The sequence below is a fragment of the Salmo trutta genome, chromosome 30, assembly GCF_901001165.1.
Source record: "Salmo trutta chromosome 30, fSalTru1.1, whole genome shotgun sequence".
NCBI classification, from domain to species: domain Eukaryota; kingdom Metazoa; phylum Chordata; class Actinopteri; order Salmoniformes; family Salmonidae; genus Salmo; species Salmo trutta.
Genome location: NC_042986.1, coordinates 14958721 through 14979323, shown reverse-complemented (window position 1 = coordinate 14979323; position 20603 = coordinate 14958721). Strand labels below are relative to the sequence as shown.

The window sequence follows — 20603 nt, the reverse complement described above, 5'->3', positions numbered from 1 at the left end:
GTGATGAGTTTATTTTCTTCTTAAATGTGAGTGTATAGGCTGTGTGTGTGTGTGTGTGTGTGTGTGTGTGTGTGTGTGTGTGTATACAGGTGCGTTTCTATGTACTCACATGTGCTAGGACGGGGGATGATGGTGAGGCGTAGGGTGTTTCCAGCTCGGCGCAGGATATGGGCGAGCTCCCGGTGGGGTAGGGTCACCACAGAACGCCCATCGACCGCCTCCAACCGGTCACCAGGCCGGATCTGACCGCTCCTCGCCGAAGGACTGCCCCGACGCACCGTCACGAACCGGTGAGGGAGGAGGGAGGCGGCTGGAGAGAGAGCGCGAGAGCGAGAGAGAGAGATAGTGAAGTTCCACAGTTCCACCATCTCATAAACCCCTAATTAGACCTGTATCATACAGGATCATACAAGAGCACATGTTCCTCAAATCTCAGACACCAAAACATTGGTTGAAGTACAGTGCTGCAGTAGAAACTTGTAGATACAGTAGAAACGTTAACACTTGAAGAGAGAGATTGACACTAACCTGCTTCTCACCAATACTTGTATTTTTGTTTGAATTGGTTGCTAATTAGAGTGAAGAGCTATTGAGTGAGGTCATCTAAAAGGGACACGTGGGAACAGAGAGAGGGGATCTAAATCATCCTGGTTCGGGCCAGAATCCCTCAAAACAAGCTGTAATTAAGCCTATGCTGTTTTTGGCAGGGCTATATAATAAATGACTGCACTTAGTCTGTACACTCTCCCTCTTCCCATCTCCAAAGGTCTCCTCTCCTCCTTCATTTCCCCATCAATCAGCCTATCCCTCCATCCCCCTGACACGCCAAGGACAAGTTTTTGCCCTTATTCATTTGACAACATTTTCAAGTACGACATGTCTTCTAACTGTGTGTGTTTCAACCTTTTTTAGTACCAGAGACAAGCAAAGAATGGTTGACTCTTATAAACTCTATACATAATGTAATAATTCCCTCTGTCCATTTCGCTATCCCAATACTGCAGTCCTTTTCTAAACTGTAGGCAAGAAATGGGTTGCATAATTAGCCTACAATTAGCAAAGGACAGTAACCTGGTCTATACTGACCTATTTAAATACACTCTCTCTTTCATATACACACACACACACACACACACACCAAACCACACACTTTATTCAGTCTATGATGTTTGTGCTTGGTTGACATTTTCCCTGACTGTGAGAAGAACACTGTCCAGCATTTCCAAGCCCCACCTCCCTCAACTCAGCTTACAAAACATCACTCACACTGCATTGACTCACCCTCACTGTCATGCACAACATCAGAGACACAGACTGCAGCTAAGGTGGCCCATGGTGTGTGTGTGTGTGTGTGTGTGTGTGTGTGTGTGTTTGTGCTTCTCTGAAAAAATGTTAGATCATAACTGAGGATTGACATGGGAAATGGATAATCCGTTCTAAAATGTCATGTCTGTTTCCATGAAAAATGCAATCTCAACCCTAAAAACTGAACCAATATCGTTAAAAAGTATGTTGCAATAATTCACTGAAATTACGAAAATTAACCCATTGGCTTCATTCATTAATCTCCTAAACTAACTCAGCTTAAAGACTAGTTAAGGATCATATTGAGAGGCTAGTTAAGAATCTTACCTGACAGCCTAGACTCACTCCAATTTGCCTACCGCCCCAATAGATCCACAGACGATGCATCGCCATCGCACTGCACACTGCCCTATCCCATCTGGACAAGAGGAATACCTATGTAAGAATGCTGTTCATTGACTACAGCTCAGCCTTCAACACCATAGTACCCTCCAAACTCATCATTAAGCTCGGAGGCCCTGGGTTTTAACCCTGCCCTGTGCAACTGGGTCCTGAACTTCCTGACGGGCCGACCCCAGGTAGTGAAGGTAGGAAACAACACCTCCACTTCGCTGATCCTCAACACATGGGCCCCACAGGGGTGCATGCTCAGCCCCCTCCTGTATTCCCTGTTCACCCATGAATGCATGGCTACGCATGCCTCCAACTCAATCATCAAGTTTACAGACGACACAACAGTTGTAGGCCTGATTACCAACAATGACGACACAGCCTACAGGGAGGAGGTGAGATGCCAGGAAAATAACCTCTCCCTCAACGTCAACAAAATGAAGGAGCTGATCGTGGACTTCAGGAAACAACAGAGAGAGCACACCCCTATCAACATCGACGGGACCACAGTAGAGAAGGTGAAAAGCTTCAAGTTCCTCGACGTACACATCACCGACGATCTGAAAAGGTCCACCCACACAGACAGCGTGGTGAAGAAGGCGCAACAGCGCCTCTTCAACCTCAGGAGGCTAAAGAAATTCAGCTTGGCCCCTAAAACCCTAAAAAACCATTAGAGATGCACAATTGAGAGCATCCTGTCGGGCTGTATCACCGCCTGGTACGGCAACTGCACTTCCCGCAACTGCAGGGCTCTCCAAAGGGCGGTGCGGTCTGCCCAATGCATCACCAGGGGCACACTGCCTGACCTCCAGGACACCTACATCACCCGATGTCACAGGAAGGCCAAAAATATCATCAAGGACATCAACCACCCGAACCACGGCCTGTTCACCCCGCTATCATCCAGAAGGTGAGGTCAGTACAGGTGCATCAAAGCTGGGACCAAGAGACTGAAAAACAGCTTCTATCTCAAGGCCATCAGACTGTTAAATAGCCATCACTAGCCGCCTACCACCCGGTTACTCAACCCTGCTGTCCTATATACAGTTGAAGTCGGAAGTTTACATACACTTTAGCCAAATACACTTAAACTCAGTTTTTCACAATTCCTGACATTTAATCCTAGTAAGAATTCCCTGTCTTAGGTCAGTTAGGATCACCATTTTATATTAAGAATGTGAAATGTCAGAATAATAGTAGAGAAAATGATTTATTTCAGCTTTTATTTCTTTCATCACATTCCCAGTGGGTCAGAAGTTTACATAAACTCAATTAGTTTTGGGTAGCCTTCCACAAGCTTCCCACAATAAGTTGGGTGAATTTTGGCCCATTCCTCCTGACAGAGCTGGTGTAACTGAGTCAGGTTTGTAGGCCTCCTTGCTGGCACACGCTTTTTCAGTTCTGCCCACACATTTTCTATGGGATTGAGGTCAGGGCTTTGTGATGGCCACTCCAATACCTTGACTTTGTTGTCCTTAAGCCATTTTGCCACAACTTTGAAAGTATGCATGGGGTCATTGTTCATTTGGAAGACCCAAGGATGAACCAGACTTGGGGAAGTCTACAATTCTTTTTCTGAGGTCTTGGCTGATTCCTTTTGATTTTCCCATGATGTCAAGCAAAGAGTCACTGAGTTTGAAGGTAGGCCTTGAAATACATCCACAGGTACACCTCCAATTGACTCAAATGATGTCAATTAGCCTATCAGAAGCTTCTAAAGCCATGACATTATTTTCTGTAATTTTCCAAGCTGTTTAAAGGCACGGTCAATTTAGTGTATGTAAACTTCTGGAATTGTGATACAGTGAATTATAAGTGAAATAATCTGTCTGTAAACAACTGTTGGAAAAATGACTTGTGTCATGCACAAAGTAGATGTCCTAACTGACTTGCCAAAACTATAGTTTGTTAACAAGAAATTTGTGGAGTGGTTGAAAAACGAGTTTTAATGACTCCAACCTAAGTGTATGTAAACTTCCGACTTCAACTGTACATAGACATGGAATCACTGGTCACTTTAACAATGGAACAATAGTCACTTTAATAATGTTTACATACTACTTTACTCATCTCATATGTTTATACTGTATTTTAGTCAATGCCACTCTGACATTGCTCATCCTAATATTTACATATTTCTTAACTCGATTCTTTTACTTTAGATTTGTGTGTATTGTTGTGAATTGTTCGATTTTACTGCACTGTGGGAACTAGAAGGACAAGCATTTCGCTACACCCGCAATAACATCTGCTAAATATGTGGATGTGACCTATAGAATTTGATTTGATTTGAAAAGCTTCTTACAGGACCATCTGTCAACCGCCTTCCCTCCTCTCTCTCTCTTCTTCTCCTAGGTGTACTGGGCTGTGGGTGGTGACAGCTGGCTGTCCTGTGTTGCCATCGTCATTATATAACCAATCAGACAACATCAACACCCAGAGACAGATACCCATGCATCAGAGATGCCACACTCTCTCCCCTTCCCTCCTCCTAGTCTTAGTATGAAAACCATACACTAAGTACTTCCTGATCTGTCCCGTTGTTATTGTACAATCAACAAGAGTGTAATCCCAGACTATGATAGTCAGGCAGATGTGGTGTGCGGGGGATCACATCCGGATAATCATTGTTTTAAATTAGTCAAAGGACTGTTCTCTCTCCAGATCTGAGTACAATCTGGGTGACCCAGGCATGAAACTGCAATCAGGTCAAATCAGAGCAGAGTTTTATAAGATAGTGTTATCATGCATAATGCATCAGCAATATGCGTGCGCGCGCGCACACACACACACACACACACACACACACACACACACACACACACACACACACACACACACACACACACACACACACACACACACACACACACACACACACACTTCCTCTGGCTCTCCTTGTTCTCCTGTCTGTCAGTAGTAATCCCACTGCAGTAAAGTATGCCCAGTAGCAGAGCAGGCTGACTGTGACTGTGATGCGCTGCATTGATCACCGCTCAGTACTGATAACAGTACCTCTACAGCTCCCATGCATCAGGCAATCAGGCAGTGCAGAGATCCCTCCAGCACCGCAGGCCGCATATAGAGGAAATGTGTTAAAGCCAGGAGAGGCAGTGGGCACGTTACATGCTTGCTAATGCTATTAGCACAACTGATAACGAGCATGATTGCTACGCAGCTACGTCAACAGATGTTACTATTAAACCTGCTACTGCCATTACTACAGTACTACTGTACTATCATACCTGCTGGCTGCTACCTAAGCTGCCACTGTTAAACTGCTAACACTACCACTACTGTTGCAATTACTAATGTTACTACTACTGATTCTTTTACCAGTACTATAACCACTTGTAGGATTACATCCTCAATTACAGTACAACAACTGTTTAAGCTACTGCTTACAGTATATCATGAATGACTCAAACGCCAATGGTGCTCGAGGAAACAAAAGACGAGAAACATATTGCAGCTGTTGAACTAATTGACAGCATCTGGTGCAAATCTGTAATGTTAATTTAAATTAAACAAAATTCTCTCTCTCACACACACACACACACACACACACACACACACACTCATACAGTGTGACAATTCAAGCAAAGCATCAAACTTTGACAGACAGCATTCAGCCAGAAACCAGAAAGCCAAAACACGTACATATAAATACCAGCACTATCCAAAGCTAAGTGCATTAAACGTAAACGACGCAACATAATTACGTTTGGAGTCCTTGACAGTTTTCAAAGCAGACTGTAGTCTTTCCAACATGACTCTTAGAATAACATACGTAGCGCAAAGAAAATCCTGAATTCCCTTCAAACAGCCAGGAGATGCTTAGATCCAAATGCATGGGAGTGAGATCAATAGGAAACAATGAACTAAAACATATCCCTGGTGTTGCTCTGCTGAGGAAAGCTTCAGCGTAGCGTCTCACTGAAGTCAGAGAGAGGGCGGAAGGGAGAGAGAGAGAGAGAGAGAGAGAGGAGAGAGAGCTTTAATCTTTAGAGAAACCAGACTGAACCCTTTTACTGCAGAGCGAATGGGTGTGGAAAGCGATAGAGGGGGCGGGTGCTCACGAGAGGGAGAGTGAGGTGAGGTATATAGAAAATAATAGATGGGAGGAGTGAGATACAGAAAGAGAGAGGGAGGGATGGAGAGGGAGAGAAGAGTTATTGAGATAAGACAGGGGTGAAATGTGGGTGAGAGAGAAGATAATGGAGCGAGAGACAGCCTTTGTCCTGTCCGAGGCGAGAAAACGAAAGACCTACAACCTTAATCCTGCTACGACAACATTAATGTATGGTAGCTTTGCCCATAAAGAAAATTGAACTGCATTAGAGTTGAATGGTCAGATAGGCAAATACAAAGAGAGGACAGACCAGTGAGATAATGAATCACATGGAATGGATAGTATACTGTGTTATCATCTACACCAGGGCTCTCCAACCCTGTTCCTCGGGGGGCTACCGTCCTGTTCCTCGGGGGGCTACCGTCCTGTTCCTCGGGGGGCTACCGTCCTGTTCCTCGGGGGGCTACCGTCCTGTAGGTTTTCACTCCAATCCTCATCCAGGACACCTGATTATAATAACCTAAGTTGTTGATTTGTTGTGCTTGCAAGTTAGCTAGCAGCAGTTCTCAGCTGTTAGCAGTTTCTTACTGCCGATAAAAAAGGACGATTGCCATCATTTCTACGAGCCATTACTGAATTATTTTATGGAACAAAGCAAACGGTAAACCTTGTAAACAATTCATGGTAACCTTGTAAACATTTAATTTACACCTGGTGTTTACTTGAAACAGGCATTTATTTGCTGAAATGTGTGCTGTTGCCTGGCTATTAAAAGGATCAGGTGGCTATTTGAGACTCGCCATTTAATTGACGTTTTACGCTATATAATTAGTGCCCTCTAGCTAATAGCTAATCAGGTGGGATGTTTCCCCTTCACAGCCAGAATGATTACACAAACTAGCTTCATTGTGCTCAGAGATTCTTGAAAGACGAGACAATCTACTTTTTTCTCACAAACATTTGTCTTAATATTAACAACATTTGAAATATATATTTTGATAGACCAAAGTATCAGCTATCACACCATGTAAAGGAACAACCTAATAATGATTTCATATTTTCAGAAAATGCAAAGTACTGGATTTATGTCAACTCTGTCAGACAAGATAAAAGGCATTTCCTTTTTACAGCGTGCGTTCCAAATTTCTCTAACGGTTCCACCAGCGTGAGTCTTTTATGAACGTGATGTCAGAAAGCGCTCATTGTTCTAAAATGTGATTTTTACCCAACAGGAAAGTTAACCGGCGGCGGCCCTCAAATTTTGTTGTTGCTACTTCTGTTGACTGTCTGAACACTGCATCCAGAAATAAACTGCTCGCATTGAGGACATAGTGTTGTGTTCGTACGCGTCGAATATGCAATACAAATCTTCAAACGTTTTATTTTATAGCGCTATATAATGTTCCAGGGCAAATGTCGTTAGCATTTTGGCATGTTTTCTAGATTCAGAACATGAAACAACATTTATAAAGCAAACATTAGATCAGATCTAACTCATCAAACACGTCAATAGTTTAAGCATATGTTGCAGAACAGTGATTCAAATATTTTTTCTGAATATTGACAACAACAAAAATGTATCTTACGGGAGTTGACAAGCCACTGACAAGTTGACAACAAATACTTAAAACAGACGTATTTTTGCCTCTAAAAATAAAAGTTAAATTTAAACATTTGTAAAATATAGAAAATGATTCACTTGAAAATCCCCAGTTAAAACATCACCATTCTATCAGAGCTTTCAACAACCTGACGGAGTTGATGTTAGACAAAATTCTGACAGAGTTGATGTTATTTGTCTTCTTCATTCAAGTGGTATACAAAGTAGCAATTGAATTTTTCATCAGTTGCTTCATGACTCTAAAACCTAATTAAAATAAACATATTTGAACCAAAATTCATATCTTATCTTAATCTATCAGGCAGATGGAGTTGACAGTTTATGGTTGTGACCATGGTGATTTCAATATTATTTCTTTAAATCTATCAAAAGTAGAGAACTTTCCAGACCATGAGTGGTCTTGTTGCACTACATGTAATGAAGACATGAAGATGGCGTCGCTGACCCTGTGGTGTCGCTGACCCTGTGGTGTCGCTGACCCTGCTACTTCCTGATTCATTTAGGATTTTAGACAAATCTGACTGAGTTGACCAAATCCCCAGACACATTTTTTAGAAATCACAGTTTTGAGAGAAATATTATTTAAAGTCAGAGAGGGCTATTGCAAGAAACTACAAATATCCTTTTTCATTTCATGTTCATTACTGCCAGTTGTTGAATTTTAAACACTTTTTTGGAGGGTTTGAAATTGGGATCCCTTGCTCCGGATAAGGGCAATTACGGGCATAGAGCCGACGTGGAAATGAATAATATAGAAAATATTTTGAAAATTCCAAAAGCAAATTCCCCTAAATATAATTTGTAAGCTTAAATAATGCAACAAAATCAAAAATGGTTAACTATAAAAATAAATGTCCCTGCCGGACAAGGATTGATCTAACTTTCAAGAATCCCTGTGCTGTTAACTAAATGGGATAGAGATGCAGTGTACTGTGTAGGGTTACAATAGCATTAAGACTATGAGTGTAAAGCAGTGTGTTATATCAGAAGGTTATTCTGTGGGAGGCAAATGGAGCTGACAGGCTGATTTAGATAAGAGCACTGACACATATAAAACCCTATGTGGCTTAGCTCCTAATAGCCCTGTGGCATGGGGCTTCACGCTGGATAATCTCACTATCGATTCCATTGATTTTCATGAGGTGCAGCGAGTTCACATGCGATACCCATACACACACACACACTAACAAATATTAATCAAATGCACTTGCACACTTGGGCACCACCACACAAAATATTACACCCTATAACAACAACATAACACCTTGATACAGATAAGCACACACACACACACACACACACACACACACACACACACACACACACACACACACACGTGCGCACACACAAGGAATTAAGCAGCACAACACCCCAGCTTTAGCATAATGATGATACACGTAGTGCATTAAATGCTGTCATTGGACTGTTACTGTGTTTTCTGACTCCATAGTCTCTGTAGTGCTGTTCAAAATACTAAATACATAACGAGCAGGATGATGTCATCATGGGACTACTGGGGGTGGGGAGGTCTGTCTTTACGTGACAGAGACCTATGACTCAACATCATGCCTCAGTGACTGTCATGCAGCCATCATAATATATTCAACATCCTACAGAACAGTACGGCCAATTGGGAAGCTTTTCTCTTCACGCTGAAGGCCATCTTTTCACTTGGCGATGACATTTGTTAAGGGACACGATAAGGGATTTGGTCTTAAAAAGTATGCTTCCTATTTTCTGCAGTAACTCCATTACAATACCTAACCATTCAAGAGAGGGGGGAAATTGGGAAAAGTGTAAGTCATCAATCCAACCAATTAGAAGAGGTAACGTGGCAAGTGCTCTGCTACAAATCAATCAGTTCTCACCTTTCCTGTTCTCTACATCCTCTGAAGCGATGACAAATCCAAACCCCTCTCCTGGCTTCCTCCTCAACTCCACATCAAACCCCCGGGGCACACGGTTCCGTCCCCCTCCCTTCTGCCCTGGTCCTGGGATCACCACCTCCCTGTCCCCCTCATCCTCCATGCCCTCGTTCAGCCAGTCTTTGGGTTCCATGGTGAGGGTGACTGGGACTGACTCCAGGAAACTGGTGCTTTGGACCAGAGAGGAGCGCACCATGGTCGGGGGAGGAGGGGTGGAGGAGGGACGGGGTAGGATCAGGACGTCCGCAGGGGGTGAAGGATTGTTGTCTGACGCCACGGGTGGAGGATGGGGGCAGAGGAGTGGTGAGGGGACTCTTTGCATAGAGTTGGGGGAGATGGAAGAACGGTGTGAACCTGAAGAAGAGAAATAACGTCACTAAAGACAAAGGAATTCTTGAGAAATGTTTTGAGTCTCTATTCATCACTTGGGCTGAGAATATAGTCATAAATAAAATAAAACTCTTGAGAACAAGTTTGCAGGAAACTAGCTCATGTTCTTACCTCTTCTGTGAACCAATAAGACTACTTCTCCTTGTTTGGTGTGTTCCTGGAGAACCTGTTGTACCTGGATGGAAAAGCATCACTTTATTATCTCTGATCTAAATGTCCCTATACTTATTCTCCGTCTCTTTCCTTATCTTCTTTCTCTGCTCTTTTCCCTCCTCAGTACCTGTGCAAAGCTGAGACTCTGGACGTCTGCTCCGTTGATCTTCATGATGGCGTCCCCTGGCTGTAGGGAGGAGCACTGCCTCCTGTCCCAGACCCTCTTGACAAGGGCCAGCCTGCCCCCTTGTCCCCCGGCCGTCACACTGAAACCCATTCCCCCTCTACCCTCACACTGAGCCAGGGCCACTGGCACCAGCTCCCCTCCACCTCCCACCCCAAAGCCACTGACCAGGCTCATCACCCCGGGAGACGAGATGCTTATGGGGCTGCCGCTGCCGCTGGTATTGCCATGGAAGCCATTGAAGCTGAGGTGAGGGCTGTCAGGGGTGGGAGGGGGTCTCAGCAGGGAGGCCTGGGGCCTGATGAGGCGGGAGTACGCCCCTCCGCCAGGGGAGGACGAGAGACGGGGTGTCTCTGACTGGGGCAGAGGCAGTCTGGACACAGGGAGGGTGGAGGAGGTGGACAGGGCGCTCTCAGACAGGTCACTCTTAGAGGTTCTGTAGCGCAGGGGCTGAGGGGGGGTAGAGAGGGAGTTATTGTTGTGGTTACGGATCATGAATGCCCTGCAGAGAATGAAAAGAGAAAGAAAGATAGTCAGGGTTCTCTATGAGAGTAAATGATCTCTAAATTACATTGTTTGTGTGTGAGTGTGTGAGTGTGAGTGTGTGAGTGTGTGAGTGTGAGTGTGAGTGTGTGAGTGAGTGTGTGAGTGTGTGAGAGTGAGTGTGTGTGTGTGTGTGTGTGTGTGTGTGTGTGTGTGTGTGTGTGTGAGAGTGTGTGTGTGTGTGTGTGAGTGTGTGTCTGCGTGTTCTACTGTACCTGTGTGAGCCGATGGCTGAGACCACTTCGCTGTCACTCTGGCAGTTGTCAGAGGCCTGCAGGCGGGCGAGGCCCCTCAGGGAGCGGGGCGGGCGGACCGGGGGGGTGGTGGGAGTGATGCTACCACTGGATTGTCTGTATGAGGGGGGTGTAGGGGAGGTGGAGTCAGATAGGTAGCGACTGGATCGTCTGTACGAGGGTGGGTCAGCGGAGTGAGCAAGGTGCCCACTAGACAGTCTGTACGATGGTGGGTCAGCGGAGTGGGAAAGATGACCGCTGGAGTGTCTGTAAGAGGATGGTGGTCGGGTCGCTGTGGAGGTGGCATTCCCATTGGCATCGAGTCCTGGCCTCACTCCTGGACCCATATAACCCACGTCCTCATGGTGAGAAAGGACGCCGTTTAGATTATGATACTGGGTCTGGGTTGGGGCTGTGGATGGGCGGAGGAGTGGGAGGCGCTGGTGTAAGGGCTGGGGCTGGGTGGTGGTGGGTGCGAGGAAGGGGTCACAGATGTCGGTGAACCCAGGATGGGGCTGCTTGGGGCAGCCGTCGGGGTTGTAGAGCATGGGGTATCCCCTCCGGAGGACCATGTCCACACTGTGGCCCACAGGAACTGCCTTCAGCATCTCTACCACTTCTTTGTGGGACGTTCCCAGGACACAGACGCCGTTGATGTAAACCAGGATATCTGCTGTATGGACAAATAGGAGAGGTTGAGAGGGAGGTCTGGTGAAGTTATCCCATTGCATTAGTATACATTTCAAACCTACACTCTGTACTGTACTTTACAGATCATTTGAAGGGACACAACAATGTACTGTAGTTCATAAATGGTATACTATCTACGTATACTGTTGTGTACATGTGTTTTTGGGTGTGTGTAGTAGTGTTTCATGTTTAATTGGGATCCCCAATTAGCTGCTGCCTTGCTTCCTGGGCTCCAATCAGGAAACAAAAAGACAAATAAAATACATAATATAATATACATAACACTACATAACACTACATAACACTACATAATACTACATAAAACTACATAGCACTACATAATACTACTGGTTGAGAGAATGCCAAGTGTGCAAAGCTGTCATCAAGTCAAAGGTTGGCTACTTTGAAGAATCTAAAATCTAAAATGTATTTTTGGTTGCTACATGATTCCATATGAGTTATTTCATGGTTTTGATGTCTTCACTATTATTCTACAATGTAGAAAACAGTAAAAATAAAGAAAAACCCTGTAATGAGTAGTGCCTAAACTTTTGACTGGTACTGTACGTGTGTTGATGCATGGGATGATAGATTATGGCATTCAAACCATTAGGGATTGATTGAGATATACTCTCTGTGAGAGATCACAGAACAATCCCACTACTATAATCCATCTCCAGTCAGGAGAGAGAGAATGACAGAACGAGAGATTGAGGGAGAGGAGGGAGAGAGAGAAATGTATATATACTGAACAAAAACAATTTCTAAGAATTCAAAACAAATAAAATTTTATTGGTCACATACACATGGTTAGCAGATGTTATTGCGAGTGTAGCGAAATGCTTATAACATTTTACCGAGTTATAGTTCATATAAGGAAATCAGCCAACTGAAATAAATGTATTAGGCCCTAATCTATGGATTTCACATGACTGGGCACGGGCACAGTATTAGTTGGGCATGGGAGGGCATTTACGAGGAACATGATATCAACATTGGCCCAGTTATGATACCGTAGAGAAGCTGAATCTAACATAGCCCTAGAAAAGTCTGCTTTCTACTATCAAAGAAAGTTTTAAATGCATTTTTGTTGTTTCAAATCCCATTCACAACTTTACAACTTTGCATAAATTACAATCATCTCTGTATATTGTCCTGTCCCTCCCCTCCCTTCCTCCTCCTCTCCTACCTGTGTTGAGCGCTCCAGGTCCCCCTGGCGTGACACTGTAGACCTGGAGGAACTCCCTGGCTCTGCTGCCCCCCACAATGTTGAAACCAAACCCTCTGGGACCTTTAGAGAAGCGTGTGTGGATAGAGTAACCCCTCAGCTCCCCTGGCTCGTCTGTGAACCCTGGTACTGAGAAAGAGCGATGGAGGGATGGAAAGAGAGGGGGGGAAAGATATAGAAAAGAGCGAGAAGGGCAAAGAAACACAGAGAGAGAGGCTTACAACATGAGGGAGAAAGACAGCGAGGTTTTGTGCAATTGGAAGGTAAAGAGGAAATAAAGGTCACTATGAAGAGGTTGAGAGAACGACAGAGAGAGAGAGAGAGAGAGAGACAGAGAGAGGTTGCACCCTGTGTGTGTGAATGTGTAAACTGCTTAGAATGTGCCACTTAGAGCTGAGTTGAGAGATGCACAACACTGAAAATTCATGGCCAGATGGCACTTAGTGCAAAACGTTTAGAAATAAATTGACATGCAGGCAAAGTGTTTTTTCTGTCCTGTCATAATATCCCACAGTGAAGATTCAAGCACCTTGAAAGGAAAACAAACTCTCTGGCTGATATGTATCGCCCCCTGCTGGTTACAACAGTAAACTGCAACCCCCTCAACAGATTCAGACCAGCTTTACTCATGATATTCTGGCAGATGGGATCTCTCACTGCTATAATCAGCTATAATGGTCAAACGTTGATGTATTATTGTGTTATCTGTGAACCACATAACATAATTATGATAGTAGGTTGTCAGTGTCATGCCCAACACATGGCCTCTGTCAGACATAGCAGCTAGCAAAATGGCTCCCTGCCATTAGTTCCAGGTTCTGGCTTGCTGTTATCGGGTTAGGGCTTAATCACTACACAGTATCTAAATTCTACTAAAAGCTCAATTAATTTCATTTGACTCTATTAACAGGCTCACTGTGCCTATGGTCCTATGATCCTAGTCTAATTCATGTACAGACAGCATTATTAGGCAGTGCAACAGTTAAACCATCGTTTCTCAAAGTCGGTCTTCGGGACCTCAAGGTGGGCACATGTTGGTTTTTGCCCTAACACTACACAGCTGATTCAAATCATCAAAGCTGGATGATTAGTTGATTATTTGAATCAGTTGCGTAGTCCTAGGGCAAAAACCAACACATGCACACCTTGGGGTCCCGAGGACCGAGTTTGGGAAACCCTGAGTTAAACGCTCCAGCAGTACTTCCATGGGAGAGAGCTCACATGTATTTTTGTCAAGCGTTGTCTCTCTGCTGCTCTGTGCACGAGGATCCTGCCAGCTGGTCATCTTGGAGTTATGGCTGAAAGAGAGTGACAAACAGGCCACCTCAAAGTCACCAATCAATCACTATGGTAATGCTATATAACAGTATTTACAAGTCAACACATTCAAGATTTAGAGGAAACTGATCCTGGACCAGTCAAAGAGAGTGTCTATCCATATGGAATAGTCACTCACTCGATGTAGAAAGGCTCTCCTGAGTCACTGTAGGCCACCTCCCAGTTTTTAGGCATCACTGCTCGCACCCTGGCACTGGTGCTGCCATGGCCGTTCTCCATGGCACTGCCATCCCCTCCACTGGATCCTCTGGACAAGGAGACGGGATGTGCATTGCTGATACCCACTAATCCACCTGGAGCGTCAATAAAGAGGACAGTGAAAAGTATGTCACTGAAAACTTGTGTTTGACACATCTTACTATAGAAGTTCTCAGATAGCCTACACTCAGTGAAAATAGAACCATTGAATAACTTACTCTCTGAAATCATGGACATTGGCTACACTGAATGTAGTTTACAGCTTTAAATCCACATTCACAGATCCATATCCATTGAGTTAAGTGTTTCAAAAATCGCAAAAGGCAAGGCATGCACTGCTGTTCATTGACTACAGTTCAGTAACAACATGGTTCCCTCCAAGCTCGACACCAAGCTCAGAGCCCTGAGTCTGGTCACCCCCCACTGCAACTGGATCCTGGACTTCCTGACGGGCAGACCACAGGCTGTGAGGATTGGGAACAACACCTTCTCCACACTGGTTCTTAACACAGGGGGCCCAACAGGAGTGTGTCCTCAGTCCTCTGCTGTACTCCCTGTTCAAATTCGGCATGCCGCCCCGGGTCCTCTCCAAATACTACCGTTGCACCATCGAGAGCGTTCTGACCGGTTGCATCATGGCCAGGTACGGGAATTGCTCCGTCCATGGCAGCAAGGCCCTCCAGCACGTGGTGAAGATGGCCCAGAACATGACTGGGACCATGCTCCCACCCATCCAAGACATCCACTTAAAACAGTTCCTGAGGAAGGTACACAGCATCATGAAGGACCCCACACATTAGCTGTTCTCTCCCTTACCGTTGGGCAGGCGGTATCGGAGCATGATATCTGATACCAACAGGCTCGGAGACAGTTTCTATCTACAAGCCATCAGACTGCTGAACACTTGAACTGGACTGACCACCTGCTCTGATTCTCTTCACCTTAGCACACATGCACTTACTCATGCACACACCCACGGAGACATACACACACACACATATATGCATTCATGCTACACACACGTCACAACTGCTGTTATCAGAATCTTATTGTAATGCCCAGTTTATACACTACCCCTCCTTCCCCCCCTTCCTCAATACACGTGTAAATTTTGTACTATAAATTGTGCCTTCCAGTATTATATTTATGCTCAAACGTTTATTCTATTCTACTGTCATTTACTTTATGTTCATTTTCTTATTTTTTTACTATTTCTTATTGTTGTTGCATTGTCGAGAAGGAACCTGCATATAAGCATTTAGTTGGACGATGTATACCATGCGTATCCCGTATATACGACTAATACAACTTCAAAACTATATTTAAACAGCTTTTCCCGACCCTCCTGTCCTTTAGAATGTACTAGGCGTGGGAGGATGTGGCCTGCTGCACACCCAGGGCTGCAGTCAGAGCCAGCCCAGCAAGCGCTCTGTTCAGCACCACCTGACCTGGCGATAGATGACTCAGCAGCACAGGTCAGGACCATGGACAACTCCCTGCTCCTCTGCCTGTTCCCTGCCTGCCACACAGATTAGCCTGCCCGCGGTTAGCTAGACCCTCCTCTGGAGCAGGTCCAGCGATCGATGCAGCCACAGCCCCACAAAGAGCTAGGAGCATACTAATCATGCCCATCATTGATTCATTTGGCCATCAAAAACCTCAGAGGTACAGAGGGACAAGGCAGTCTATACAGTTTACAGTAGCTGTTGGCCACCATACTTAGCTAAATAAATAAATAAACCTCAGAGGTACAGAGGGACAAGGCAGTCTATACAGTTTACAGTAGCTGTTGGCCACCATACTTAGCTAAATAAATAAATAAACCTCAGAGGTACAGAGGGACAAGGCAGTCTATACAGTTTACAGTAGCTGTTGGCCACCATACTTAGCTAAATAAATAAATAAACCTCAGAGGTACAGAGGGACAAGGCAGTCTATACAGTTTACAGTAGCTGTTGGCCACCATACTTAGCTAAATAAATAAATAAACCTCAGAGGTACAGAGGGACAAGGCAGTCTATACAGTTTACAGTAGCTGTTGGCCACCATACTTAGCTAAATAAATAAATAAACCTCAGAGGTACAGAGGGACAAGGCAGTCTATACAGTTTACAGTAGCTGTTGGCCACCATACTTAGCTAAATAAATAAATAAACCTCAGAGGTACAGAGGGACAAGGCAGTCTATACAGTTTACAGTAGCTGTTGGCCACCATACTTAGCTAAATAAATAAATAAACCTCAGAGGTACAGAGGGACAAGGCAGTCTATACAGTTTACAGTAGCTGTTGGCCACCATACTTAGCTAAATAAATAAATAAACCTCAGAGGTACAGAGGGACAAGGCAGTCTATACAGTTTACAGTAGCTGTTGGCCACCATACTTAGCTAAATAAATAAATAAACCTCAGAGGTACAGAGGGACAAGGCAGTCTATACAGTTTACAGTAGCTGTTGGCCACCATACTTAGCTAAATAAATAAATAAACCTCAGAGGTACAGAGGGACAAGGCAGTCTATACAGTTTACAGTAGCTGTTGGCCACCATACTTAGCTAAATAAATAAATAAACCTCAGAGGTACAGAGGGACAAGGCAGTCTATACAGTTTACAGTAGCTGTTGGCCACCATACTTAGCTAAATAAATAAATAAACCTCAGAGGTACAGAGGGACAAGGCAGTCTATACAGTTTACAGTAGCTGTTGGCCACCATACTTAGCTAAATAAATAAATAAACCTCAGAGGTACAGAGGGACAAGGCAGTCTATACAGTTTACAGTAGCTGTTGGCCACCATACTTAGCTAAATAAATAAATAAACCTCAGAGGTACAGAGGGACAAGGCAGTCTATACAGTTTACAGTAGCTGTTGGCCACCATACTTAGCTAAATAAATAAATAAACCTCAGAGGTACAGAGGGACAAGGCAGTCTATACAGTTTACAGTAGCTGTTGGCCACCATACTTAGCTAAATAAATAAATAAACCTCAGAGGTACAGAGGGACAAGGCAGTCTATACAGTTTACAGTAGCTGTTGGCCACCATACTTAGCTAAATAAATAAATAAACCTCAGAGGTACAGAGGGACAAGGCAGTCTATACAGTTTACAGTAGCTGTTGGCCACCATACTTAGCTAAATAAATAAATAAACCTCAGAGGTACAGAGGGACAAGGCAGTCTATACAGTTTACAGTAGCTGTTGGCCACCATACTTAGCTAAATAAATAAATAAACCTCAGAGGTACAGAGGGACAAGGCAGTCTATACAGTTTACAGTAGCTGTTGGCCACCATACTTAGCTAAATAAATAAATAAACCTCAGAGGTACAGAGGGACAAGGCAGTCTATACAGTTTACAGTAGCTGTTGGCCACCATACTTAGCTAAATAAATAAATAAACCTCAGAGGTACAGAGGGACAAGGCAGTCTATACAGTTTACAGTAGCTGTTGGCCACCATACTTAGCTAAATAAATAAATAAACCTCAGAGGTACAGAGGGACAAGGCAGTCTATACAGTTTACAGTAGCTGTTGGCCACCATACTTAGCTAAATAAATAAATAAACCTCAGAGGTACAGAGGGACAAGGCAGTCTATACAGTTTACAGTAGCTGTTGGCCACCATACTTAGCTAAATAAATAAATAAACCTCAGAGGTACAGAGGGACAAGGCAGTCTATACAGTTTACAGTAGCTGTTGGCCACCATACTTAGCTAAATAAATAAATAAACCTCAGAGGTACAGAGGGACAAGGCAGTCTATACAGTTTACAGTAGCTGTTGGCCACCATACTTAGCTAAATAAATAAATAAACCTCAGAGGTACAGAGGGACAAGGCAGTCTATACAGTTTACAGTAGCTGTTGGCCACCATACTTAGCTAAATAAATAAATAAACCTCAGAGGTACAGAGGGACAAGGCAGTCTATACAGTTTACAGTAGCTGTTGGCCACCATACTTAGCTAAATAAATAAATAAACCTCAGAGGTACAGAGGGACAAGGCAGTCTATACAGTTTACAGTAGCTGTTGGCCACCATACTTAGCTAAATAAATAAATAAACCTCAGAGGTACAGAGGGACAAGGCAGTCTATACAGTTTACAGTAGCTGTTGGCCACCATACTTAGCTAAATAAATAAATAAACCTCAGAGGTACAGAGGGACAAGGCAGTCTATACAGTTTACAGTAGCTGTTGGCCACCATACTTAGCTAAATAAATAAATAAACCTCAGAGGTACAGAGGGACAAGGCAGTCTATACAGTTTACAGTAGCTGTTGGCCACCATACTTAGCTAAATAAATAAATAAACCTCAGAGGTACAGAGGGACAAGGCAGTCTATACAGTTTACAGTAGCTGTTGGCCACCATACTTAGCTAAATAAATAAATAAACCTCAGAGGTACAGAGGGACAAGGCAGTCTATACAGTTTACAGTAGCTGTTGGCCACCATACTTAGCTAAATAAATAAATAAACCTCAGAGGTACAGAGGGACAAGGCAGTCTATACAGTTTACAGTAGCTGTTGGCCACCATACTTAGCTAAATAAATAAATAAACCTCAGAGGTACAGAGGGACAAGGCAGTCTATACAGTTTACAGTAGCTGTTGGCCACCATACTTAGCTAAATAAATAAATAAACCTCAGAGGTACAGAGGGACAAGGCAGTCTATACAGTTTACAGTAGCTGTTGGCCACCATACTTAGCTAAATAAATAAATAAACCTCAGAGGTACAGAGGGACAAGGCAGTCTATACAGTTTACAGTAGCTGTTGGCCACCATACTTAGCTAAATAAATAAATAAACCTCAGAGGTACAGAGGGACAAGGCAGTCTATACAGTTTACAGTAGCTGTTGGCCACCATACTTAGCTAAATAAATAAATAAACCTCAGAGGTACAGAGGGACAAGGCAGTCTATACAGTTTACAGTAGCTGTTGGCCACCATACTTAGCTAAATAAATAAATAAACCTCAGAGGTACAGAGGGACAAGGCAGTCTATACAGTTTACAGTAGCTGTTGGCCACCATACTTAGCTAAATAAATAAATAAACCTCAGAGGTACAGAGGGACAAGGCAGTCTATACAGTTTACAGTAGCTGTTGGCCACCATACTTAGCTAAATAAATAAATAAACCTCAGAGGTACAGAGGGACAAGGCAGTCTATACAGTTTACAGTAGCTGTTGGCCACCATACTTAGCTAAATAAATAAATAAACCTCAGAGGTACAGAGGGACAAGGCAGTCTATACAGTTTACAGTAGCTGTTGGCCACCATACTTAGCTAAATAAATAAATAAACCTCAGAGGTACAGAGGGACAAGGCAGTCTATACAGTTTACAGTAGCTGTTGGCCACCATACTTAGCTAAATAAATAAATAAACCTCAGAGGTACAGAGGGACAAGGCAGTCTATACAGTTTACAGTAGCTGTTGGCCACCATACTTAGCTAAATAAATAAATAAACCTCAGAGGTACAGAGGGACAAGGCAGTCTATACAGTTTACAGTAGCTGTTGGCCACCATACTTAGCTAAATAAATAAATAAACCTCAGAGGTACAGAGGGACAAGGCAGTCTATACAGTTTACAGTAGCTGTTGGCCACCATACTTAGCTAAATAAATAAATAAACCTCAGAGGTACAGAGGGACAAGGCAGTCTATACAGTTTACAGTAGCTGTTGGCCACCATACTTAGCTAAATAAATAAATAAACCTCAGAGGTACAGAGGGACAAGGCAGTCTATACAGTTTACAGTAGCTGTTGGCCACCATACTTAGCTAAATAAATAAATAAACCTCAGAGGTACAGAGGGACAAGGCAGTCTATACAGTTTACAGTAGCTGTTGGCCACCATACTTAGCTAAATAAATAAATAAACCTCAGAGGTACAGAGGGACAAGGCAGTCTATACAGTTTACAGTAGCTGTTGGCCACCATACTTAGCTAAATAAATAAATAAACCTCAGAGGTACAGAGGGACAAGGCAGTCTATACAGTTTACAGTAGCTGTTGGCCACCATACTTAGCTAAATAAATAAATAAACCTCAGAGGTACAGAGGGACAAGGCAGTCTATACAGTTTACAGTAGCTGTTGGCCACCATACTTAGCTAAATAAATAAATAAACCTCAGAGGTACAGAGGGACAAGGCAGTCTATACAGTTTACAGTAGCTGTTGGCCACCATACTTAGCTAAATAAATAAATAAACCTCAGAGGTACAGAGGGACAAGGCAGTCTATACAGTTTACAGTAGCTGTTGGCCACCATACTTAGCTAAATAAAATGGCGGAAAACAAATCACACATTTTGGCAACTTAA

The 20603-nt window shown here is 43.7% G+C and overlaps 1 protein-coding gene across 2 annotated transcripts in view; it reads right to left on the bottom strand.

The window, feature by feature from the left end:
- The window catches only part of magixb (MAGI family member, X-linked b), a 49737-nt gene that overhangs the window by 2817 nt on the left and 26317 nt on the right, over positions 1–20603 (bottom strand). For both annotated transcript variants that reach the window (XM_029722962.1, XM_029722961.1), the window contains exons 6-13: positions 14191–14365; positions 13956–14032; positions 12696–12863; positions 10799–11489; positions 9984–10542; positions 9815–9878; positions 9257–9667; positions 110–310 (exon numbers count right to left, since the gene is read on the bottom strand). In XM_029722962.1, coding sequence (XP_029578822.1) covers positions 110–310; positions 9257–9667; positions 9815–9878; positions 9984–10542; positions 10799–11489; positions 12696–12863; positions 13956–14032; positions 14191–14365 — 2346 coding nt within the window. The remainder of the gene's footprint in view (positions 1–109; positions 311–9256; positions 9668–9814; positions 9879–9983; positions 10543–10798; positions 11490–12695; positions 12864–13955; positions 14033–14190; positions 14366–20603) is intronic.